Source organism: Electrona antarctica, assembly GCF_951216825.1.
Source record: "Electrona antarctica genome assembly, chromosome: 16".
NCBI lineage: Eukaryota > Metazoa > Chordata > Actinopteri > Myctophiformes > Myctophidae > Electrona > Electrona antarctica.
The window spans coordinates 26,370,302-26,393,655 of record NC_136797.1 but is presented as its reverse complement, the minus strand read 5'-3'; the positions used below and the strand labels follow the sequence as shown (position 1 = coordinate 26,393,655).

General features: G+C 43.4%; 1 protein-coding gene across 1 annotated transcript in view; it reads right to left on the bottom strand.

Moving 5' to 3' along the window:
- The window catches only part of LOC306940080 (uncharacterized protein), a 132,428-nt gene that overhangs the window by 29,991 nt on the left and 79,083 nt on the right, over positions 1-23,354 (bottom strand). Inside the window, exons 15-28 of the mRNA XM_079525044.1 lie at positions 23,239-23,292; positions 21,766-21,810; positions 19,682-19,735; positions 18,060-18,113; positions 16,568-16,621; positions 16,047-16,100; positions 15,854-15,907; positions 15,250-15,294; positions 10,533-10,586; positions 9,960-10,004; positions 9,795-9,848; positions 8,611-8,664; positions 4,972-5,025; positions 1,917-1,970 (exon numbers count right to left, since the gene is read on the bottom strand). Coding sequence (XP_079381170.1) covers positions 1,917-1,970; positions 4,972-5,025; positions 8,611-8,664; positions 9,795-9,848; positions 9,960-10,004; positions 10,533-10,586; positions 15,250-15,294; positions 15,854-15,907; positions 16,047-16,100; positions 16,568-16,621; positions 18,060-18,113; positions 19,682-19,735; positions 21,766-21,810; positions 23,239-23,292 — 729 coding nt within the window. The remainder of the gene's footprint in view (positions 1-1,916; positions 1,971-4,971; positions 5,026-8,610; positions 8,665-9,794; positions 9,849-9,959; positions 10,005-10,532; positions 10,587-15,249; positions 15,295-15,853; positions 15,908-16,046; positions 16,101-16,567; positions 16,622-18,059; positions 18,114-19,681; positions 19,736-21,765; positions 21,811-23,238; positions 23,293-23,354) is intronic.

Below are 23,354 nucleotides of genomic sequence, written 5' to 3'. Positions count from 1 at the left end.
TTTTTTTTATTATTTACTATAGTCCTACTAGACCCCAAGAAATTACATCTGGCCATAAAAAAATCACAGGATCTACTGAATGTGAAGGTAGCTTACTGGGGGGAAGCCACACTGTGAGTCATAGGCTCAGTATGTCAGTTCGACACATTCAGTAGATCCCGTGATCTTTTGTGGCCAGATGTAATTTCTTGGGGTCTAGTTGACTCTAGTAGGACTATAGTAAATAATAAAAAAATAAATCATAACATTTTGTAAAAAAATACATATTTACTGTAGCCCCATGCTCGAATGCCCCCGCCCCCTGTCAAAAACACCTTAACGCCCTAAAACGAATATTCAAATGGCCGAAATGTATAATAGGGATTAAGTGGTTACTGTATGTTTTGTAATAATAATCAAAATCTACAAAGGAAATAGTAACTAAAAGGTGTCAAATAATTGTAATGGAGTAAATATTTGCCTCTGCAATGTAGTGGAGTAGAAGTAAAAAGTACTGAAGATTTGACATACTCAAGTAAAGTAGAACATTTTTTTACTTTTTTTACCATTTTGGGCGGGAACCCCTTTTGGTGTTTTAAACATTACGTTATAATTTAGCTATTGAAAAATAGCAGATCTACAAGCTCATAGCGAGCCACCGAGTGGCGTGCTACGAGCTTGTAGGTCTGCTATTTTTGAAAAATCGTAAAAATGTGGCGCAAATCTTTGAATATATATTCTTTCAAAGTGAATGTTTTAAACTCAGGCCTAAATGGGTTAAGAACAGTACTTAAGTAAATGTACTTAGTTACTTTCCACCACTGCTCATCATCACGTACTGTACAAGCATCTAAGCAGCGACCAGCTGGGGCACCCAGCTGACGGCTGGTTGTTTACACTCTCCCGGGTTCCAGACCTGAAAGGTTCCACTGTTTCCCCCCCTACTATTAATCATTTAAGACCTGAGACCAGATTCTATAAGATGTCTTCTAAAATCATGACATTTTTCTGAAAAACGTATGTTTCTATATCAGACATTTTCACACTTTTTCATGTCAAAGGACCCCCAGAATTATCTGTTTTTGGCCGCCGACCCCCATCTGAAAATATGTTGTTCCAGGGACCAACCCAGAAGCAAGGGTTTGAGTTAAAAACGTTCGCTGTGATAGAATATATATTCAAAGATTTGCGCCACATTTTCACAATTTAAAAAAAAATAGCAGATGTACGAGCTTGTAGATCTGCTATTTTCCAACAGCTTAAGTTTAAAATAACGGTTAAAGTGGTCAAAAGCTATAAGGTGACACAGATGCGTCCTCAGGTCTAAATGGGTTAATCATTAAAGCCGGGGGTCACCCTGGAACCCCCATCAATCATTTAGCTGGGGGACCCCCCCTGGGACCCCCTCAAGGAACGCCGGAGGGTCCCCGGACCCCACTTTGAGAACCGCTGCAACGGAATGTGTGTGAGTATGCACCCCGTGTCCAGTAAACACTCAGGATGACATCACTGCACAGGCACTTCCATATCACTTCATTACAACATGTATCCACTCTGTCTCAACAACACCAGCGATAACTGTGACCCACTAGCACACACACGCACGCACTCCTGTGGGCGCGTACCACGCACGCACGCACGCACGCACGCACGCACGCACGCACGCACGCACGCACGCACGCACGCACGCACGCACGCAAACATGCACGCACGCAAACATGCACGCACGCACGCACGCACGCATGCACACAAACATGCACGCACGCAAACATGCACACGCACGCGCACACACACACACACACACACACACACGTGATACACAGTAATCAGTTATTACATTAACACTTATGTTATGCTGGATGACATGTTGTGTTTTTTCCCCCTCATTACACACTCACATAATTGAATGGAGGAAAGGTGTGAAAGTGAAACCTTACCCGTCTTCCTTTAGGTCCTCTGGCACCGATGGGCCCGCGAGATCCAGACAGGCCCTGTGAGCGACGACAGAAACATAGAAGGAGAAAATGAAGAGGATAAGAGAGAGAGGGGTGCGATATAAAGCAAACACCCCCCCAGGGGTGACCTCGGGAGCACACTCTGCCGTTTGTTGTTAAATCTGTCACTCATCCCCAATTTAAGGGCAACGTGCTCTTCGGACCCCCCAGAGCTCCGTATTTATGTTTGTTTTGGTGACTCGGTGTGGCCCCCCTGCCTCGCACCGGCGCTCGCCCCAACCCCCGGCCAAAGTTGGACCGTGGCAGGGCTAAAAGGGAGCAGGGTCAACTTCTAATTGGTCAGAGGTGTTGGTGTTTTGACTGACGGGGTGCTGATGCGGCTCCAGCAGGAGGCCGCCAGATCTCATGAGCCTCACAGAGGCAACTGGCGGCCCGGGGGCCACATGCAGCCCCCACCTTCACTTAAAGGGCCACTTCACCCCTTTTGCAACCAGATCTTATTTTAATGATGTTTGGGAGACAAGAAACACTTTCCTGGGGTTTTTATGTGGGTAATTTGTGTTTTTACTAGATATTTTAGTATTTCAAAGTGTCCATGATGTCATGGACAGTGGGCCCACTTCCTTCCTGGACTACCATTCCCATAATGCGTTGGTGCACTCCTCCTCTGTGTGGATAGGGGATGGCTGTCTTACTGAGACAACATGTACTGTAGTCCAAGGAAGCTTAGAGAAGGAATGGACGTGGTCACGTGACTGGGCTGCGCCATGACACTTTCATGGATGCTTTCATGGGAGCCAAACTACACCCGGAAGTTCGGCAGAATGCACTGGAATCAATGAGAGCTCAGTGACCAGCTCATGAACAAACATTATTTCTGAATGACTGAGACCTTTTGTAAAGTAATTGCTTCTGGAAAATAATAGAAGACATGTAACACATGCTGTGTTGCTTTTCAATGTGTACACTGTGTAATTATATAGATGTATGGTACTGTATCTAAAGAGCACAAAGTACCTTTCTGAACATACAGTACCAAGTATCGCATTTTGTTTTTCCCTAAAGGGCTCTAGCACCCCCTAGTGTCTATCTGTGCACGCCACTGCCTTTAACCCATTTTGGGTTAAAGGCGTGCTGTGTGCTGCGAGCTTGTAGGTCTGCTATTTTTGAAAAATCGTGAAATTATTTATTTCAGAAAACTGGAGGATTTAGAAGATTTTTTTTAAATTTTGGGGTCAGGCCTAAATGGGTTAATAATGCTTGTTTTTCTGCCTAAAGCCCACGACAGGTTGGATGTCACACTAATGACAGCCTTGTTGTGGCTTCAGGCTGGGAGGGATCACAGGTTGGATGTCACACTAATGACAGCCTTGTTGTGGCTTCAGGCTGGGAGGGATCAACATGTTCATGAGATTCCTGATCCAGTCTGGAGAGAATCAGCAGAATCAAATTTTTTCAGTTGCCACGGTAAAAGCTTATCTCTCTGCCAAGCAACTTGAAATGTTGATCCATGCTTCTATCTTGTCGGGGCTAGACTGCTCTGCCTCTTCACAGGCACCAAAAAGCATGATCACATCTCCAGGCTCTGGAATAACCTTCCTCTTCACATTAGATCCGCCCCATCCATCGAGGCTTTTAAGTCCTCCACTTCCACTTCTTCGACTTGGCTTTTAGTCACAGCTGAGCTTAATTTTTATTTGATCGCATCCTGTTTGATTGTATTATTTTGTTGTACTGTTTTTAACCTGTGCTGCACCTGTGGTCGACTACAGCCGTTTTTAAATGTGCTACATGAAACGTATATCCCTCGGAAAACAGGGGCGTTATTGTGGTATAGGGCCTGCCAGGGTTTGATTTGTAAGAAAAGAACAGAGGGAGGGTGGGGGGGCTTTTTTAATAAACAAACAATAAGAGTGTACGAATGGAACCAAATTAACCCGTAAGGGTCCATTTGAGTCCCATTCGTACACTCTCAGAGTTAAGTGGCATACATAATGCCTACCACGTCCTTGAACTTCAAACATTTGAGAATCCCTGCTCCAGACTAGAGTAGGCAGGGTCTCGACCCGGAATACATTCTTCAATTCGAAATGAAAGCCATGGCTTTCTGTCACGTGGCTTTCCGCCCGCCCACGTTGTCACAACAGCCTGGTGACACAAGGTTCTGTGGCTCACGTTGTCACAACAGCCTGGTGACACAAGGTTCTGTGGCTCACGTTGTCACAACAGCCTGGTGACACAAGGTTCTGTGGCTCACGTCGTCACAACAGCCTGGTGACACAAGGTTCTGTGGCTCACGTTGTCACAACAGCCTGGTGACACAAGGTTCTGTGGCTCACGTTGTCACAACAGCCTGGTGACACAAGGTTCTGTGGCTCACGTTGTCACAACAGCCTGGTGACACAAGGTTCTGTGGCTCACGTCGTCACAACAGCCTGGTGACACAAGGTTCTGTGGCTCACGTTGTCACAACAGCCTGGTGACACAAGGTTCTGTGGCTCACGTCGTCACAACAGCCTGGTGACACAAGGTTCTGTGGCTCACGTTGTCACAACAGCCTGGTGACACAAGGTTCTGTGGCTCACGTCATCACAACAGTCTGGTGACACGAGGTTCTGTGGCTCACGTCATCACAACAGTCTGGTGACACGAGGTTCTGTGGCTCACGTCATCACAACAGTCTGGTGACACAAGGTTCTGTGGCTCACGTCGTCACAACAGCCTGGTGACACGAGGTTCTGTGGCTCACGTCATCACAACAGTCTGGTGACACGAGGTTCTGTGGCTCACGTCATCACAACAGTCTGGTGACACGAGGTTCTGTGGCTCACGTCATCACAACAGCCTGGTGACACGAGGTAATGTGGCTCACGTCATCACAACAGCCTGGTGACACGAGGTAATGTGGCTCACGTCGTCACAACAGCCTGGTGACACGAGGTAATGTGGCTCACGTCGTCACAACAGCCTGGTGACACGAGGTTCTGTGGCTCACGTCACAACGGCAAGTGAGTTGAGGAGACAAGTAGTGACTTACTGGTCTTCCCGGTGGTCCAGAAGGCCCACTTCCACCTGGTGTCCCTGGGTGACCCTAACACACACACACGCGCACGCACACACGCACACACACACACACGCACACACAAAACAATTACATTACAAACACGGAAACATCTGTTTAACTTTAATTAACCTCATAACGTAGGATGAATGTATGTAGGAAAACCATAGACGAAGACATGCAAATGCAAAGTAAAAATGTAGTGCTGTTTTATCTCAATTCATTTCATGGCTTAAATGACTCACACAAAAAAATGAAACACACACACACACACACACACACACACACACACACACACACACACACACACACACACACACACACACACACACACACACACACACACACACACACACACACACACACACACACACACACACATCTGTAAAAATGCTCTGAGTGCTGGAGATCACATTCATCGTAACATTATCCCTCGAGGGAGGTAATAAAAAGAAGGAAAAAGTGAAACGCTTTTAACAAACATTTCTGCGTTTGGCAGCACGTCCCTCCGGTACAGTTATGTTGCACAATTACTAAGGCCCAACTTTTATCAAATGCTAAGTGATGGCGCTGCTATTCTCAGTAAGTCATGACACTGAAACCGGCTGCATAGCTGTTGTTAAATATGCTATATATATGTCTATTCTGTGACATTCTCTTTAGGAGAGCAGCTTTAAGAGAGAGAGAGAGAGTGTGTGTGTGTGTGTGTGTGTGTGTGTGTGTGTGTGTGTGTGTGTGTGTGTGTGTGTGTGTGTGTGTGTGTGTGTGTGTGTGTGTGTGTGTGTGTGTGTGTGTGTGTGTGTGTGTGCGCATGTTTGTGTGCGTGCGTGCGTGTGTAAAGGTTTTCCTGTAAATTCTTCATGTTTGTTCTCTGTCCCTTTACACTGTCTGTCTGTCTGTCTGTCTGTCTGTCTGTCTGTCTGTCTGTCTGTCTGTCTGTCTGTCTGTCTGTCTGTCTGTCTGTCTGTCTGTCTGTCTGTCTGTCTGTCTGTCTGTCTGTCTGTCTGTGTGTCTGTGTGTGTGTGTGTGTGTGTGTCTGTCTGTGTGTGTGGCTAAGTTCTCAATGGAAAACAACTGGTCATTAATCACCAAGATGCTGCTCTGTGTCTCTAGAATCTAGATGAGTGATGCCTGATGTCTTATCTATTCACATACATGGGATGGATTCAATTATAACTGTGTTGCTGTACACTGTGGCCCTGTGGTTGACAGAGGAGTAGACTGTGGATGTCATCATGATATAGTCACTATTAGTCAGGCATGATAAACTTTACCACAAACTATTGTCCCCACGTCATACCAGGCAAATATTTGACAAATATGTGGGAACCTTTGGCGAAAATTGCAAGGCACCGTGTAGCGATGATTTGTGAGCTTGTAGATCAGCCTTTTTCGCAAACAAAGTAGTTCAACCTATACATTCGCCATAGACCAAATCATTTTAGAGATCTCGGTCTGTCTGTGTGCATGTCATTATTGTCATACCCCCCCGATCCCCCCTGGCTTGCCCAGTTGATCTGCATTGTGCACACAGACATTGATTAATGCGGTTTATTAAATGTATTAGTGAATAAAGTTTCCCCATTGACATATACTGGGAAAATCGAAGACTCCCATTGAAGTATTTTTTACTTGGGAGACGGTAAGGGTTGTACTACTTGCCCGACGGGCAAGTGCCTCTGAGACCAGACTGATTACACCTCAAAATACATATATCAATAATATGATCTATTAACCCATTTTGGGGCAGGAACCCCTTTTGGTGTTAGCATTATGTTATGCTTTAGCTATTGAAAAATAGCAGATCTACAAGCTCATAGCGCGCCACTCGGTGGCGCGCTATGAGCTTGTAGATCTGCTATTTTTGAAAAATCAAAGAACCACTGACATAGAAACATAGCTTTTTCAGAAAACTGTCAGGATGTAGAAGACATTTTTAGAATCTGATCTCAGGTCAAAATGGGTTAAATCGCATTACAGTACATAATTTGGTGTTCATATTCGAACGGGTAAGGACTAGTAATGACAAATAGTGGAAATAGCTGATCTACAAGCTCAGTAAGTAGAAAAACACCTCCTCTGTGGTCCTAAAGACTAAAGGTCTTTGAGTTTGAACACTGATACCCATTTATGTCATTTTGGATTGTTAACACCCTAAGCGGTATAAACGGAGGTCTCCGTCCTATCAAATAGTAACGCTCGACGCTCAGGACGGAGATTACTAAAAGGACGGAACTTTATTTATCATAACAGAGCGCATCGCTCCACAGGCTGGGAGCGTCTGTTGGGCAACATTCGAAGTCATTTCCGGTTGGGACGTCATCCAAAATGTTCCCCCCCCATTATAGTGGATGAGACTGAAAATCTTAAAACGTGAATAACTCTTGATCTAAATCAATCCGTCCAATTCTAATCAAAGATTATGTTTTAGGCGGCCCATCGCGGTCCTGTCGCTAGTCGCGTTATAATTAATCATACCTCCCGTTGTTGTCGATCGCCTCGGGGGTGTTTTGGCTACATCTAGCTACTTCAGCTACATCCGGGATAGCGCCTGGTGCGTCGCTAAATGTGCTCCATTGCTGCAAATCGCCGGGCGCTCTGATTTAATGGTCCTAAATATCCCCTGGCGTTCGTGGTGTTAATTGGATAAAAAAATACCGGACAGCAATTTGAGAGGTGTGCAAGAAGTAAATAAATAAATAAATGTCATCAGTTGTTTTCATACAAATAAACCAGACTGTGCTTAAGGGACTTAACGGAAACACAAAGGATGGATAGACAGACAGACTAATGGGAACATGGCCAAACCATGCCAGATATAATCAGGAACATTGAAAATCATTACATTACTATTGTTGTGTTTCTCAAAAGATTTCCATTCAGGGACCTCCGAATAGAATTTGGCCGCGGACCACCATTTGAAAAGGCGCTGTGGCAGGGACCCCCATAAGAGATGCGTTGTCAAATGAACCACAATTAACGACGCAGCGTGTTGTGAGCTCTTCGATCGGCTATTTAAGAATTTAAGAACCGATGTATAAAATCTGGCTAGAGTGGTTACATTTAGATGTTTATGCTATATTAACACATTTTGCATGGGACCCTCTAGATAGAACCCAGAATCCCCAGATCCCGTTTTGGGCGCCACACTGCTTTACAACATGCAGCTCACTCACTGAGATCACTTATTGAGCTCTGGTTAGTGGTTAGTGCTTTTCTAGCTCAGGGGACGTCCTTAAACTGTGAACCAGGAGTGCGTTTTGCTGTCTAGGAAACCATCAGAGTCCGTTTAAAACCAGAAGCATTTTCTGTCAACGTGCCACACAACACTGGTGTTGAGCCCAGATATGAATATATTCCCATGGGAATAACACACACATTTTAATGTAAGCTTAGCATTTCTTAGCCTCTCTTTCATGATCGCCCAAACGGGAGTGCACCACCCCTCCGCCCCTGCCGCCTTCTTCTCTGTGCTCTCTCTGTGCATCTGAAAAACCACATCTCAGCACTCCCAAGCAGGCACGCAGGCGCTCACGAATGCACGTACGCACTCGTGCAAGCAGGCGCGCACACATGCGCGCGCACACACACACACACACCGCCACTCTCACTTACCGTTGATCCTTTTTCTCCTGGTGGTCCAGGAACTCCCATCTCTCCTCTGTCCCCCTAAAAAAATCCACAAATATTCACAGTAAACTCATCAGTGTTCATTTAAAGGGGGCGTCATTGTTAATTTATTTGTTATTAAAATAAGTGTTAAATAGCTCTATATTCTGATAGTATTCGTTTGCTATAGATGGTGTTTGTTCAGTAACAGGGGTTGCCCCTGTGGCTCCAGCTCTTAACACATTTTGGGCGGGAATCCCTTTTGGTGTTAGCATTATGTTATGCTTTAGCTATTGAATAATAGCAGATCTACAAGCTCATAGCGTGCCACCGAGTGGCGCGCTACGAGTTTGTAGGTCTGCTATTTTTGAAAAATCGAAGAACCACTGAAAAATGCATTTTCAGGTCAGTATGAGGCGGCAGTGGATCAGGGGTAGAGTGGCCGGTAGAGCGGTCGGATGGCAACCGTGAGGTTCCCAGATTGACCCCGGGCCCCCCCAGAGTCAGTGTCGCAGTGTCCTGGAGCAAGACTCTGAACCCTTAATTGCTCCTGATGTGCAGGTTGGTGCCTGGTATGGTTTCCTTCGACCGTCGGTGTGAGTGTGAGTGTGAGTGTGAGTGTGTGTGTGTGTGTGTGTGTGTGTGTGTGTGTGTGTGTGTGTGTGTGTGTGTGTGTGTGTGTGTGTGTGTGTGAGTGTGTGTGTGTGTGGGTGAATGTACAATCTATGTAAATCGCTTTGGATAAAATCGCTATATATTAGCTATCGCTATATATGTCGGGGGAAAACTCATACAGGATACAGTATAAACAAGTGAAATTGGAAAACTAAATTGGATCTGGAACACTATAAATGTATCTTAAAAATTGTCTTTATGCGATTCCCTCTCCTGATTGGACAAAATTGTATCCCAAATGTGCAAAATAGACCCAAATGGAGCCGTTAGGAGTCACAGAAGAACAAGTCTACTCATCCAAAGCAATCCAACAAACAATTTAGTGTAGCGGTTCCCAAATAAGAGAAAATACATCAATTAATAGCCCTATTTCAAATAGTGAAAATGGCTGATCTACAAGCTCACAATGCATTGCGATGTGTCGCGTTGGGAGCTTGTAGATCGGCTCTTTTCACTATTTTAGAACACTGAAAACTCCTGATTTAGTGTGCAGGAGCTCGGACGAGACAGCTCACCTTCTCCCCGGCCAGGCCCATCTCGCCAACAGGTCCAATGAAGCCTACAAGACCCTGAAATACACACACGCTCCAGGTTGGATGGGCAGGACGCAGGGATACAGTACACAAAGGAATGAACATGCCATAATTATATCAAATGAAAGTAATAAGAGCGGTCTTTACCCTTTCTCCCATGGTTCCAACTGTCCCTGCGACACCAGGTTCTCCCTGCAGAGATATATGTGTTGTCAGTGGTAGAACAAGTACTCAAATGCTTTACTTAAGTAAAAGTATCAATAATGCAATATAGAAATACTTCTATATCTTAAGTAAAAGTCCAGAATTCAAAATGTAATTAAAATACAAAAGTGGAAACTACTCATTGTGCAGAATGTCCCATGTCACGTTTTCAAATGTGTAAAATGGTTGTAAAATATTTTGAAAATAGCAGATCTACAAGCTCACAATGTGTCGCATTGTGACATGCTGTGAGCTTGTAAGCTTGTTACAAGCTGTTGTTGTGAGCTTGTTTCAAATGTACGAAATGTATATAGAGCTGAAGTGGTTAATTAATGTATGTTTTGTAACAATAATCAAAATCTACAAAATAACTAAAGTTTTCAAATAAATGTAGTGGAGTAAAAGTACAATATTTGCCTCTGAAATGTAGTGGAGTAGAAGTAAAAACGTAAGCCTATTCATTGCAAGGTGAATATTGCCAAGCAGAACAGATATATGCCATTTTTGACTGTTCACCTTTATTCCCTCTGGTCCGACCGCCCCCGGGAAACCCTTCCTGCCCATTCTGCCCTGAAAAAGAACACATCATATACACATTGATTGATTGATTGATTGATTGATTGATTGATTGATTGATTGATTGATTTTGATTGATAGAATTACAGTACATTTCAAGCACAAACTCAATACAAAGGCTGTTAACTGTGAGTGGACGACCCAATTAAGCATTACACTTGTTTCCAATAGGGTCCACCATGTTCAATTCATCAAAACATGATCACACATCATAGACTCTCTGCTACTGTATGAAAAATAACACATCATATACACATGATCACACATCATAGACTCTCTGCTACTGTACGTAAGAGTGCTCTAAGATGACTGACTGGTCACATCTGTATGAGCAGATCTCTACGCTATGAGATGACTGGTCACATCTGTATGAGCAGATCTCTACGCTATGAGATGACTGGTCACATCTGTATGAGCAGATCTCTACGCTATGAGATGGCTGGTTACATCTGTATGAGCAGATCTCTACGCTATGAGATGACTGGTCACATCTGTATGAGCAGATCTCTACGCTATGAGATGGCTGGTCACATCTGTATGAGCAGATCTCTACGCTATGAGATGGCTGGTCACATCTGTATGAGCAGATCTCTACGCTATGAGATGACTGGTCACATCTGTATGAGCAGATCTCTACGCTATGAGATGACTGGTCACATCTGTATGAGCAGATCTCTACGCTATGAGATGACTGGTCACATCTGTATGAGAAGATATCTACGCTATGAGATGACTGGTCACATCTGTATGAGCAGATCTCTACGCTATGAGATGACTGGTCACATCTGTATGAGAAGATATCTACGCTATGAGATGACTGGTCACATCTGTATGAGAAGATATCTACGCTATGAGATGACTGGTCACATCTGTATGAGAAGATATCTACGCTATGAGATGACTGGTCACATCTGTATGAGCAGATATCTACGCTATGAGATGACTGGTCACATCTGTATGAGCAGATCTCTACGCTATGAGATGGCTGGTCACATCTGTATGAGAAGATATCTACGCTATGAGATGACTGGTCACATCTGTATGACTAGATCGCTTGAGGTAAAACAATTCGTTTCGAGAATTATATTGAAACAATTTTTTTTAAATTAATTAATAATTAACCAGTAACTGCACAGCTTGACCGGAGGATTCACTAACACTGATAAACGATAAAGTAAAATGTAGTATTTAGACGTCATGCAATGGCAAGTTTAAAAATAGCAAATAAATATGCAGTGCATATATATATTTTAATATAATTCCTTTTTTACAATAACCTGATTATGTCAAGCGATCCAAATGTGATGGCTATGATATAATTTAAGATTAAAAGATTCACGTCCAGTAAGACAGAGTAAGAAACTGTTACAGCCAAGTTCTAAAGATTCACGTCCAGTAAGACAGAGTAAGAAACTGTTACAGCCAAGTTCTAAAGGTTCACGTCCAGTAAGACAGAGTAAGAAACTGTTACAGCCAAGTTCTAAAGGTTCACGTCCAGTAAGACAGAGTAAGAAACTGTTACAGCCAAGTTCTAAAGGTTCACGTCCAGTAAGACAGAGTAAGAAACTGTTACAGCCAAGTTCTAAAGGTTCACATCCAGTAAGACAGAGTAAGAAACTGTTACAGCCAAGTTCTAAAGGTTCACATCCAGTAAGACAGAGTAAGAAACTGTTACAGCCAAGTTCTAAAGGTTCACATCCAGTAAGACAGAGTAAGAAACTGTTACAGCCAAGTTCTAAAGGTTCACATCCAGTAAGACAGAGTAAGAAACTGTTACAGCCAAGTTCTAAAGGTTCACATCCAGTAAGACAGAGTAAGAAACTGTTACAGCCAAGTTCTAAAGGTTCACATCCAGTAAGACAGAGTAAGAAACTGTTACAGCCAAGTTCTAAAGGTTCACGTCCAGTAAGACAGAGTAAGAAACTGTTACAGCCAAGTTCTAAAGGTTCACGTCCAGTAAAACAGAGTAAGAAACTGTTACAACCAAGTTCTAAAGGTTCACGTCCAGTAAGACAGAGTAAGAAACTGTTACAGCCAAGTTCTAAAGGTTCGGTGGCATTAAAATAACTTCCCAATGCAACGGAAAAACTGGAAAAACTGGCAACTTTCACAATTCACTACAAGCCCACAGTGTATTCCGCCCAGAAGCACACAGTAAAACCTCATTCCTGTTGTAATAGGAGGATTAATATGGCACTGGGAAAATATTTATTCAAATGGTTTTCTCCAGCACTGACCACAGACAAATCTGTTTTGGTCATTTATTTCCCCCAGATTGGTTTATATGTTGGTCTGAGCTTGTTAGCCACTCATCACGGAGTTAATGACATGAGATGAACAGAGGAGGAAGGAAAGAAGGAAAGAAATGAATGAATGAATGAATGAATGAAAGAAAGAAAGAGTGGGAACTTGCAAAAGAGATTAAGTCATCAACGATGGACACACATTGTCAGTGTGTCCTTCATATATCAACAAATCAGGCTCCGTAGACAGAATGAGAAATAACAGAGTGGAGTGAGATGGTTGCAGTGTGGGTGACAGAGACGGTTGCGGAGTGACAGAGATGGTCGCAGAGTGACAGAGATGGTTGCTAGGCGACAGAGATGGTTGCAGAGTGACAGAGATGGTTGCAGAGTGACAGAGATGGTTGCAGAGTGACAGAGATGGTTGCTTGGCGACATAGATGGTTGCTAGGTGACAGAGATGGTTGCTAGGCTACAGAGATGCTTGCTAGGCGACAGAGACGGTTGCAGGGTGACAGAGATGGTGGGTAACAGACAGAGATGTTTGCAAGGTGACAGAGATGGTTGCAGGGTGACAGAGATGGTGGGTAACAGACAGAGATGTTTGCAAGGTGACAGAGATGGTTGCAGGGTGACAGAGATGGTTGCAGGGTGACAGAGATGGTGGGTAACAGACAGAGATGGTTGCTAGGCGACAGATATGTTTGCTAGGCGACAGAGATGGTTGCAGGGTGACAGAGATGGTGGGTAACAGACAGAGATGGTTGCTAGGCGACAGATAAAAATCCAATATTTGACTAGTTGAAGTTACTAGTAGGAGACCAATCTAAAACAAAACTAAAACTCATCAGTGATTAGACTGTGAACGTTGTTTTGGAGTTTATATTATTCCTTTGTAGAGTGTTGCATTGGTCTCCTACAGCGGCGGACAGCGGCTATGTTGAATTATTGGTTCAGGAATGCAACATTCCTTTGGGTGAAGTATTCCTTTAAATGGGGGATTTCAGTCATCACCACCTGGTGGCCAAAAGTAGGAATTACCGTCCCTGGTGCATCGTGAGTCTATCAACAACTTAAATAATGCTATACTGACTACAACCATATACATCTCTAAACTACCACAGGTTCCCCTGACTTCAAGACATACAGTATAGTGCGTTGCTTAATACTAATTGTTCATTGTACATTATTCATGTAGGATTCTGTGCATGCTGTTCACTATGAAGCCCAAACCACACCAAAGGGTCGGGTCGGGACAAAACGTTTGTTTTCCCTTTTAGGTCGGAATTTAAAAAATGTCTTCTAAATCCTGAAAGTTTTCCTATGTGGCTATGTTTCTATATCAGTGGTGCTCAATATTTCATGTCAAGGACGCCCAAAAAAATGTAATTTGCCAACGACCCCCATCAGAAAATATGTTATTCCAGGGACCCTCCCAGAAGCAAAGATTTGATTTAAAAACGTTCGCTCTGAAATTTGTGCCACATTTTCACGATTTTTCAAAAATAGCAGACCTACAAGCTCGTAGCGCGGCACTCGGTGCCGCGCTATGAGCTTGTAGATATGCTATTTTTCAAAAATCGGCCCAAAATGGGTTAAGGTCAACCACACCAATGCAACTCCTTGCAACTCAATGAGTTGCATTGGACTGTTTTGTTATGTCCCGACCCTTTGGTGTGGTTTAAGCTTTAGACAAGCAATGTGAACCTAATATTCCTCTGAGAAAATACATAATATATTGATAATAGTAAGTTATATGGCACTATATGGGACTTATTTCACACAATTTGAACATTGCTATCATGCAGTCAATAGGCACGCATGCTGCATGTCCTGCATGCTACATATTGTGCATACTGCATGTTTGTATACTGCATCTCTCTCTCTCTCTCTCCATCTCTCCCGCTCTCCCTCTCTCTCTCTCTCTCTCTCTCTCTCTCTCTCCATCTCTCCCTCTCCCGCTCTCCCTCTCCCGCTCTCCCTCTCTCTCTCTCCCTCTCTCCCGCTCCCCCTCTCTCTCTCTCTCTCTCCATCCATCTCTCTCTCTCTCTCTCCATCTCTCCCTCTCTCTCCATCTCTCCCTCTCTCTCCCTCTCTCTCTCCATCTCTCCCTCTCTCCCCCCCCCCCTTCTCTCTCTCTCTCTCTCCCCCTAGACACTCGACTCTAGTAAAAAGTAAAGTATACAACAACTATACATACATATACCTGGGTGCGTGCACGCACACGCGCACACACACACACACACACACACACACGCACGCACACACACACACACACACACACACACACACACGCACACGCGTGCACAGCGGGGGGTAGCTGCTGCTTAGACAAAGAGCTCAGCTGAAAGGAGAAGCAGATCTCCTGTTGTCTGCTCTCCTCCTCCACCACAACCTGTTTACTGAACACTCACCTCAAGTCCTGTTAGCCCTGGTGGTCCGAGCGGACCATCGTCTCCCTGCAAAAACATAATAATGTCATGATCACTGATCATTTCTTCCGTGCAAGTCCGGTCTAATAGTTTGTTGATGTTGATGTTATGTGTACTGTAAATCAGGGGTGGACAACTTTTGATGATGGAGAGGACTATATTTCTATATTTCCAAACGCATTCCAGGGGGCATGTTGGGCATTGTATGTTGGGCAGAAACCACTTATCTCTGAATTTTAACAATTTTCAGAAATTAATGCCCAACTTTGTCATTCTATGTCACACAAAAGTAGCAAAAATAGACAAGCTCAAAACGCGCCGCAGTGCGACGCGTTTTTAGCTTGTAGATCTGCTATTTTTCAATTTCAAATGCATTTAGTTGTACTTGTTTTTACTTTATGAACTTAAATAAACAATACATTGGACGTAAACAATAACATTTTAATACTAGGCCTTAAGAATACTAAATCAATAATATCTAAGCTGAAATCAATAATATATCGGTATTCTGATATTAACCTGCGGGCCGCATTAAGTGAAAGTGAGAGTGTGGCCGCCAGTTGCCCATGTATGCTGTAAATCGTACCTCTGATCCAGGAACTCCCCTTGGTCCGGGCAAACCTCTGGCACCTTGCTTTCCCTGAGGTGGCGAGAGAACGTCTCAAAAGACTGACCATTCGACAACAAATACGCACACACAATGTTTGCTTTCATCTCGTACCGCCGCCCACCCACCCCACGACCACCATGGTTTGATTTTTTTAATGCTTTTCACTCACCTTTGGTCCTTCGAGGCCGTTGTCTCCCGGTGGGCCCATGTCGCCAGGGAAACCCTGTTAGGAGTGTGATAATATATGACGTTATGATTAACACGCAAGGTTTTGAAGACAGTACAATCCGGAGTATTAATGGAACCAAAGGTTTTACTGTGTACACAACATTGACACAACATACAGTATAGGCACATTATTGTATATAATAATAATAATAATAATAAACTTTATTTATAAAGCACTTTTTAAAACAATGTTACAAAGTGCTTTCCAATACAGGTTAAAATACAGTAGTAGAATAAAACAACAACAATAAGCAATATTAATACAAGTAAACAGGTGAACACAAAATAAAACGATCAATAATTTAAGTAAAAGCCATCGTGAACAAGTGGGTTTTTAGCTGTGATTTAAAAGAGCTCAATAGGGTGATTTGTCTTAGGGCCTCTGGTAGGGCATTCCACAGCTTAGGTTATACTTTATACTGTATCTATTTGTATAAATGTATTGTATAAATATATGCATGCCTCTGGACCAGTGGGGCCAGCCGTGCCGGCGGGTCCGATCTCTCCTAGTTTGCCCTGAAAGACACAGAGGGAAGCAGGACATGAAAATGGCCTCCTGTAGTCATAGATTGTCATCTGCTGAAAAGAGCGGTGAAAGATTCTAGATCACCGTTACACATTTGTAGGTCACAGACCAATTCTTCTGGGTCACAACTCGAGTAAAAATCCTATTTTCTTTTCCTACACTTAAAAAAAATAAATATATATATATATATATATATATATATATATATATATATATATATTTCAAACGTTTTTTTTTCTTTTTTTTGAGGGCCTCCTATGCCCAGCTTTTAGTGTGTGTCCACAAACTTTGTCCTACACAAACATTAAATTCCCATTGACAATGAATGGAGAATTTTACGTTATAGTGTAAATGTTACGTCATCATAGTCAAATTAAGTCCAATTTTAAGGTGAGTACGCAAATTGTGATTGGCCGGAATGAGATCACTTCACACGGGTGTGATTTCTTTACGGAGAAAAAAAAAGTCATAATTTTACACATCTGAAAACAAAGAAAGTTCAAATCTAAATTCCATAAATAAAAATGACAATGAAGAAGTCGTGAAAATAGCTGATCTTCAAGCTCGCAACACAGCGCCTAAGCGGCGCGTTGTGCACTTTGACTTGAAGATCTGCTATTTTCACTAGTTTGGGTCTCAACCTGTAAAGGTTTGAAACCACAGTTCTAGATCAGTACTTCACAACCTTTACAGGACGTGACCCCCAAAATATCATATTTGAACTGGGGACCCCCTCAAAAGAATTATATTTGAACTCGGGACACCCCAAAAGAATCATATTAGAACTGGGGACCCCCGCTAAATAATCCTATTTGAACTGGGTACCCCTGCTAAATAAGCCTATTTGAATTGGGTACCCCTGCTAAATAATCCTATTTGAACTGGAGACCCCCGCTAAATAATCCTATTTGAATTTATTTGAACTGGGGACCCCCACTAAAAAATCATATTTGAACTGGGGACCCCTGCTAAATAATCATATTTGAACTTGGGACCCCCGCAAAATAATCATATTTGAACTGGGAACCCCTGCTAAATAATCATATTTGAACCTGGGACCCCTGCTAAATAATCATATTTGAACTGGGGACCCCTCACCCTGATAAGCATTAGGAATTGTAGGAGTTGAGGCATTACATTTAGTCTGACTTGGTTCCACAGATAAATATTGTTGCGTTGAGAGGCGTTGTGAGCTTGCAGTTTGGCTATTTTCACAATGTTTGCCTCTTTCTTGTTTATTTGGCAATTTGGCCAATGTTTGACCGGTTCTTATGGTATAGTTTGTTGATTACTTTTGATACAGTAATGGTATTTTTCTTTTCTTTCTTTCTTTCATCTGGGGACCCCTCCAAAATAATGTGGGGACCCCCCCCCCGACCCACAGGTTGAGAACCACAGTTCTAGATGACATTATCATGGCGAGCTCACCTGTGGTCCTGGTTTTCCTTGGACGCCTGGTAACCCAGGACCCCCCTGGATGCCCTGTCAATCAGAAAACATGTACAACCACGGTCATTACAACTAGAACTAAGACTACAGCTAAAGCTAAAAGTAAAACGGTCAAAGAATTAAAGTAAAAAAACTCAATAAATGTCAAATTATCTTTGTTTAACCTTTAACCATCATTCATTCACTGATGTCATGCATTTTTTCACTCTACTCTTTTCAGCTTCAGCTTTCCTCACAATACCTGTATGCACAAGCAAACTGACAATAGAATTTTCAAAACCAAAACTAAGGAATATTTCAAAAACGATAATAACTGGCACACAAACAAAGCTTCAGACAGGCTTTGGGATGAACCCAACCTCCCACCCACTGGCTGATCTAAAACATTAGACAACCTCCAACCCACTGGCTGATCTAAAACATTAGACAACCTCCAACCCACTGGCTGATCTAAAACATTAGACACCCTCCAACCCACTGGCTGATCTAAAACATTAGACAACCTCCAACCCACTGGCTGATCTAAAACATTAGACAACCTCCAACCCACTGGCTGATCTAAAACATTAGACAACCTCCAACCCACTGGCTGATCTAAAACATTAGACAACCTCCAACCCACTGGCTGATCTAAAACATTAGACACAGATCATGTCTGTTTAGTGTCTGTGCTGAGGTCTGCTGAGACCACTTTGTCTTCCAAAACACAAAAGAAAAATGGTTCAGTTTTTACGTACAGAGGAGCTTTTACATAAAATCTTCCATAGCCTGGACAAAAGACATCTGGCCAAAACATTTTCCAAAATCATAGAAAAAGAAAATGTAGCTGCAGAGGGTAGGGGGCTGGTGGGGGGCAAGAACACCGGTGGAGGGAGGTGTGTGTGTGTGTGTGTGTGTGCGTGCGTGCGTGCGTGCGTGCGTGCGTGCGTGCGTGCGTGCGTGCGTGCGTGCGTGCGTGCGTGCGCGCCTGCACGCGTGTGCATGTGCGCACACGTGCGTGCGTGCATGCGTGTTCAAAGTATGATTGTCTATGACCATGCATGTGTGTTGCACGGGCACCGCTTTAAAAACAGAATTACAGATCATTTTACATGCTAGATATTTAAATAATGCGAGAAGGAAATAAATAACAGCCCCTGTGTTACAATTTGGCATTCTCACGATGTGAGATGTTATATACATTTAGCAAATTCGATTTCGGAATGTTAGCAGTGGAAAAGGTAGTAAACTCACATATAAAAGAATAAAAGGATACTTATATCATCAACATACATTTAATTTCACAGGTAAGAGTAAAAGAGGTTTCCAGAGCATTGCAAATCTAGCTGGTGTGACATTTACAATGTACATTTATAGTCCAATGTTACACCAAGCACAGTCAATACTACGTACTGTACAACTAGCAACTTCTTCCATTCGTCATGTCAGCATTCCTAATGCCCGGACTCCGGACAGCTGCTTTTTCAGCAGTTATGGAGAACATTTCTCTTTTTAATTAATTTCCATAAGATAGATAGATAGATAGATAGATAGATAGATAGATAGATAGATAGATAGATAGATAGATAGATAGATAGATAGATAGATAGATAAATAGATACCTTGTCTCCTTGGTAGCCAATCTCCCCCTGCTGGCCAGGAATCCCAAGTTCACCCTGATTGGTTTAGAGAGGAGGGGATGTATCGAAGACGGACAGCACAGAACATGGACAGAAGACAAGGTGGACAGCAGACAGACAGAAGACAAGGTGGACAGCAGACAGACAGACAGAAGACAAGATGGACAGCAGACAGACAGAAGACAAGGTGGACAGCAGACAGACAGACAGAAGACAAGGTGGACAGCAGACAGACAGAAGACAAGGTGGACAGCAGACAGACAGAAGACAAGGTGGACAGCAGACAGACAGACAGAAGACAAGGTGGACAGCAGACAGACAGACAGAAGACAAGGTGGACAGCAGACAGACAGACAGAAGACAAGGTGGACAGCAGACAGACAGACAGAAGACAAGGTGGACAGCAGACAGACAGACAGAAGACAAGGTGGACAGCAGACAGACAGACAGAAGACAAGGTGGACAGCAGACAGACAGAACAGAACACAAGGTGGACAGCAGACAGAAGAAGACAAGGTGGACAGCAGACAGACAGAAGACAAGGTGGACAGCAGACAGACAGAACACAAGGTGGACAGCAGACAGACAGACAGAAGACAAGGTGGACAGCAGACAGAAGAAGAAGGGAAATGGAGAAAAGGAAAACCATTAGAGAAAGTGAACTCTGCACCCATGGATCTTCATCCCATTAAGCATCTTCAACATTCAATATTCATTACAGCTTCCCACCCTTTAACATACACATAATCTGATCCATTACACTGCCTGCCATCACAAATCATGGACACAGTCATGAGCCAGCGGCTTCATGTGGTATGGCTTTAGGGAACGGATTCATGGTGATTACCACACTCACACACGCATGCGCGCGCGCGCACGCACGAAACGCACGCACGCACGCACGCACGCACGCACGCACGCACGCACGCGCACACGCACACACGCCTCATGTCCGACAGATGAGCTATCTGAATGGTTTAAAAAGCTGCAATCTGAAACGTACATTATAATGAACGAATATAACATTTTAGCGGTATTTTAATATCGTTATTTCTTAAAAGGAGTAATAAGTAAAGGGTAACTTATTAAACTTCCTGAGTGACTTGCCCATAATGGAGGACAAGGTTCCAGCATGCTGTACCGCATGTACAGTAAGCATGTTGTACTGTGTGTGTAACATATACAAGCATGTTGTACTCTATGTACAGTATAGAGCGTCACAGTCCCGCCTCCTTTAAGAACGACAAAATAATTCCCCATTCATTTTTCCAAATCATGACAATAAACATCTTTTTTGGGCCGAACAAATAATTAGAAAGAAGAAAAAAATAATCTTTCTAATTATTTGTTCGGCCCATTGTCATGATTTGTCAACTCGGCTGTTGGCTTTGTCCGAGGCTTAAATGTCTTTAAATAAATACTTTTTGAAACGCCTATGGGAAAAATGAACGGGGAATTATTTCCTGGTGCCCTCGTCGTTCTGAAAGAACCGAAGTAAGAAACAGGAGTGCGAAGCTCGTGTACAGTATATATACACGCATGTTGTACTCTATGTACAGTATGCAAGCATGTTGTACTACAGTATGTGTACAGTATGCAAGCATGTTGTACTATGTATTGTGTACAGTATACAAGCATGTTGTACTACAGTATGTGTACAGTATGCAAGCATGTTGTACTATGTATTGTGTACAGTATACAAGCATGTTGTACTGTACTAGCCTCGCGTAGCCAGCCTTCATCTGCCTTTGCGATGCATATTGCCCCAGGCCGAAGTGGTGACAGGCCAACCAGATTCGTCATGGAACCAGGCTATAACCAACCAGGGCCCAGTATGCAAATATGGGGCGGGACTTTGCGGGGGGAAAGAAATCTAATGCTGAGAGGGACAAGACTAATATCCACGCAGACCGCAGTGATATTAGTACGCGAGTCTAGTACTGTACAGTATGTAGTATACAAGCATGTTGTACTGTATGCCTGTACACAGTATTACAGGCCAGCCACAGATATCAGTCACATCATGCTAATAGAAAACAGGCCAATAACGGGAATATTCAGATCACCTTATCACCTTTCAGTCCTGGTTCTCCTGGGTTTCCGGGTACCCCCTGAGAGAAAAGAAACAGACAGACATGAGTTAGAAAGGGACTGAGCCATGTTGCAAGGTAACCTTGAAGCACAATCTATAGAGTACCGAAGTCCTGACGTCACTCGCTCATTCCCGTGGGTCACGGAAGTATTTTCTCTATCTATAGATCTATTTATTTATAAATGCACCTGCAGACTCCGTGTGTGTGTACGTACGTCTGTAATCCACGTAACTCGAGAACCGTTCGCCCCACCGAATTCAAATTTGACCCACGCGTTCCACACCACCACAGGGAGTGCAGTGCCCGGTGTCGAGTCCGTCGGATCGCCGGTTGTCCAGAACGTGCGTTCGTGCGTGTGTGCGTGCGTGTGTGTGTGCACGCACTGTTCTTTTGGGCATGTGGAGGCACAGCGCAGACAGCAGCACAAAATTAATCCGAACCTCCCTACACAGTGACAGCAGTGACAACACTCCATGTTTACGCACAGACGGACTGAATATTCTGTACACTACAGTGTTTTTTATGTGTTTCCTTAAGCAATTGATTAATGTACTCGTCCTCATATTTCAATGAGGGCTTCAGTCTCCTTATTTACTGTGTTTAGCTTAATTTCCTTTATTTGCTGCGGATTGCATTCCCACCTGCACCGAATCGAAATCAAATGCGATTGGAAGCGAAGCGAAACCCCCGTTTTCTTTTGTGGGCGGATTAGAATGCGGTTATTTGATGCGCATTAGGATTCGAATGAGGCTTCACACCTGCCAAACGAAGCGCACTTTCCGACAATGTGCAGCAGGATTCGTTTTAATCGCAGTAAAGCTTTCTGGTGTGAAGGCGACCTCAGTTTGAAAGCCGCTTCACTCGGAGACAAAGACCCAGGAAGTGAATAATCGCTATGTAACATGTCCTGTGAATGTTATTTAATTCACCCAATTAACCGATGATCATATAGTTTAGAAAAATGAGCTGCAAATCAAGCTTGTTTTGAACCAATCATTCGTCACGCAGGTTCCTGTGTTGATTTCCTGTTTTGAAAAGAAGCTAAATGGACATGGGGAGGTTTCTCTGACTTCAGCCCCTCCCCCAACCTGTACACGCATGATGATCACATGATGCAGCCAAACAGGCCTGATTCATCAATTGATTGATTGATTGATTTATTAACAGTTTACAGTACATTTCAAGTACAACTCAATACAAAAACTGTTAACTGTGAGTGAACGACACCATAAAGCATTACACTTGTAATCAAAGCACCCACTTCCTGCATAACATAAACAGACCAAGGAGAGAAATAATGCCGCCATGAACATGACGTTCCTGGAACATTACTGATTAGCATGCAAACTGCCACTACAGTACATTGGAATAATGCATATACAAGTCAAGGTGATGGGAGGTGACAGTGTGTGTGTGCGGACAGACATGCACGTGTGCGTGTTATACCTTCAGTCCATTGGGTCCTGGACGTCCCATCTCTCCAGCAGGTCCCATATCACCCTGATGCCAAGAGAGGAGATAAACAACACTACATATCACCCTGATGCCAAGAGAGGAGATAA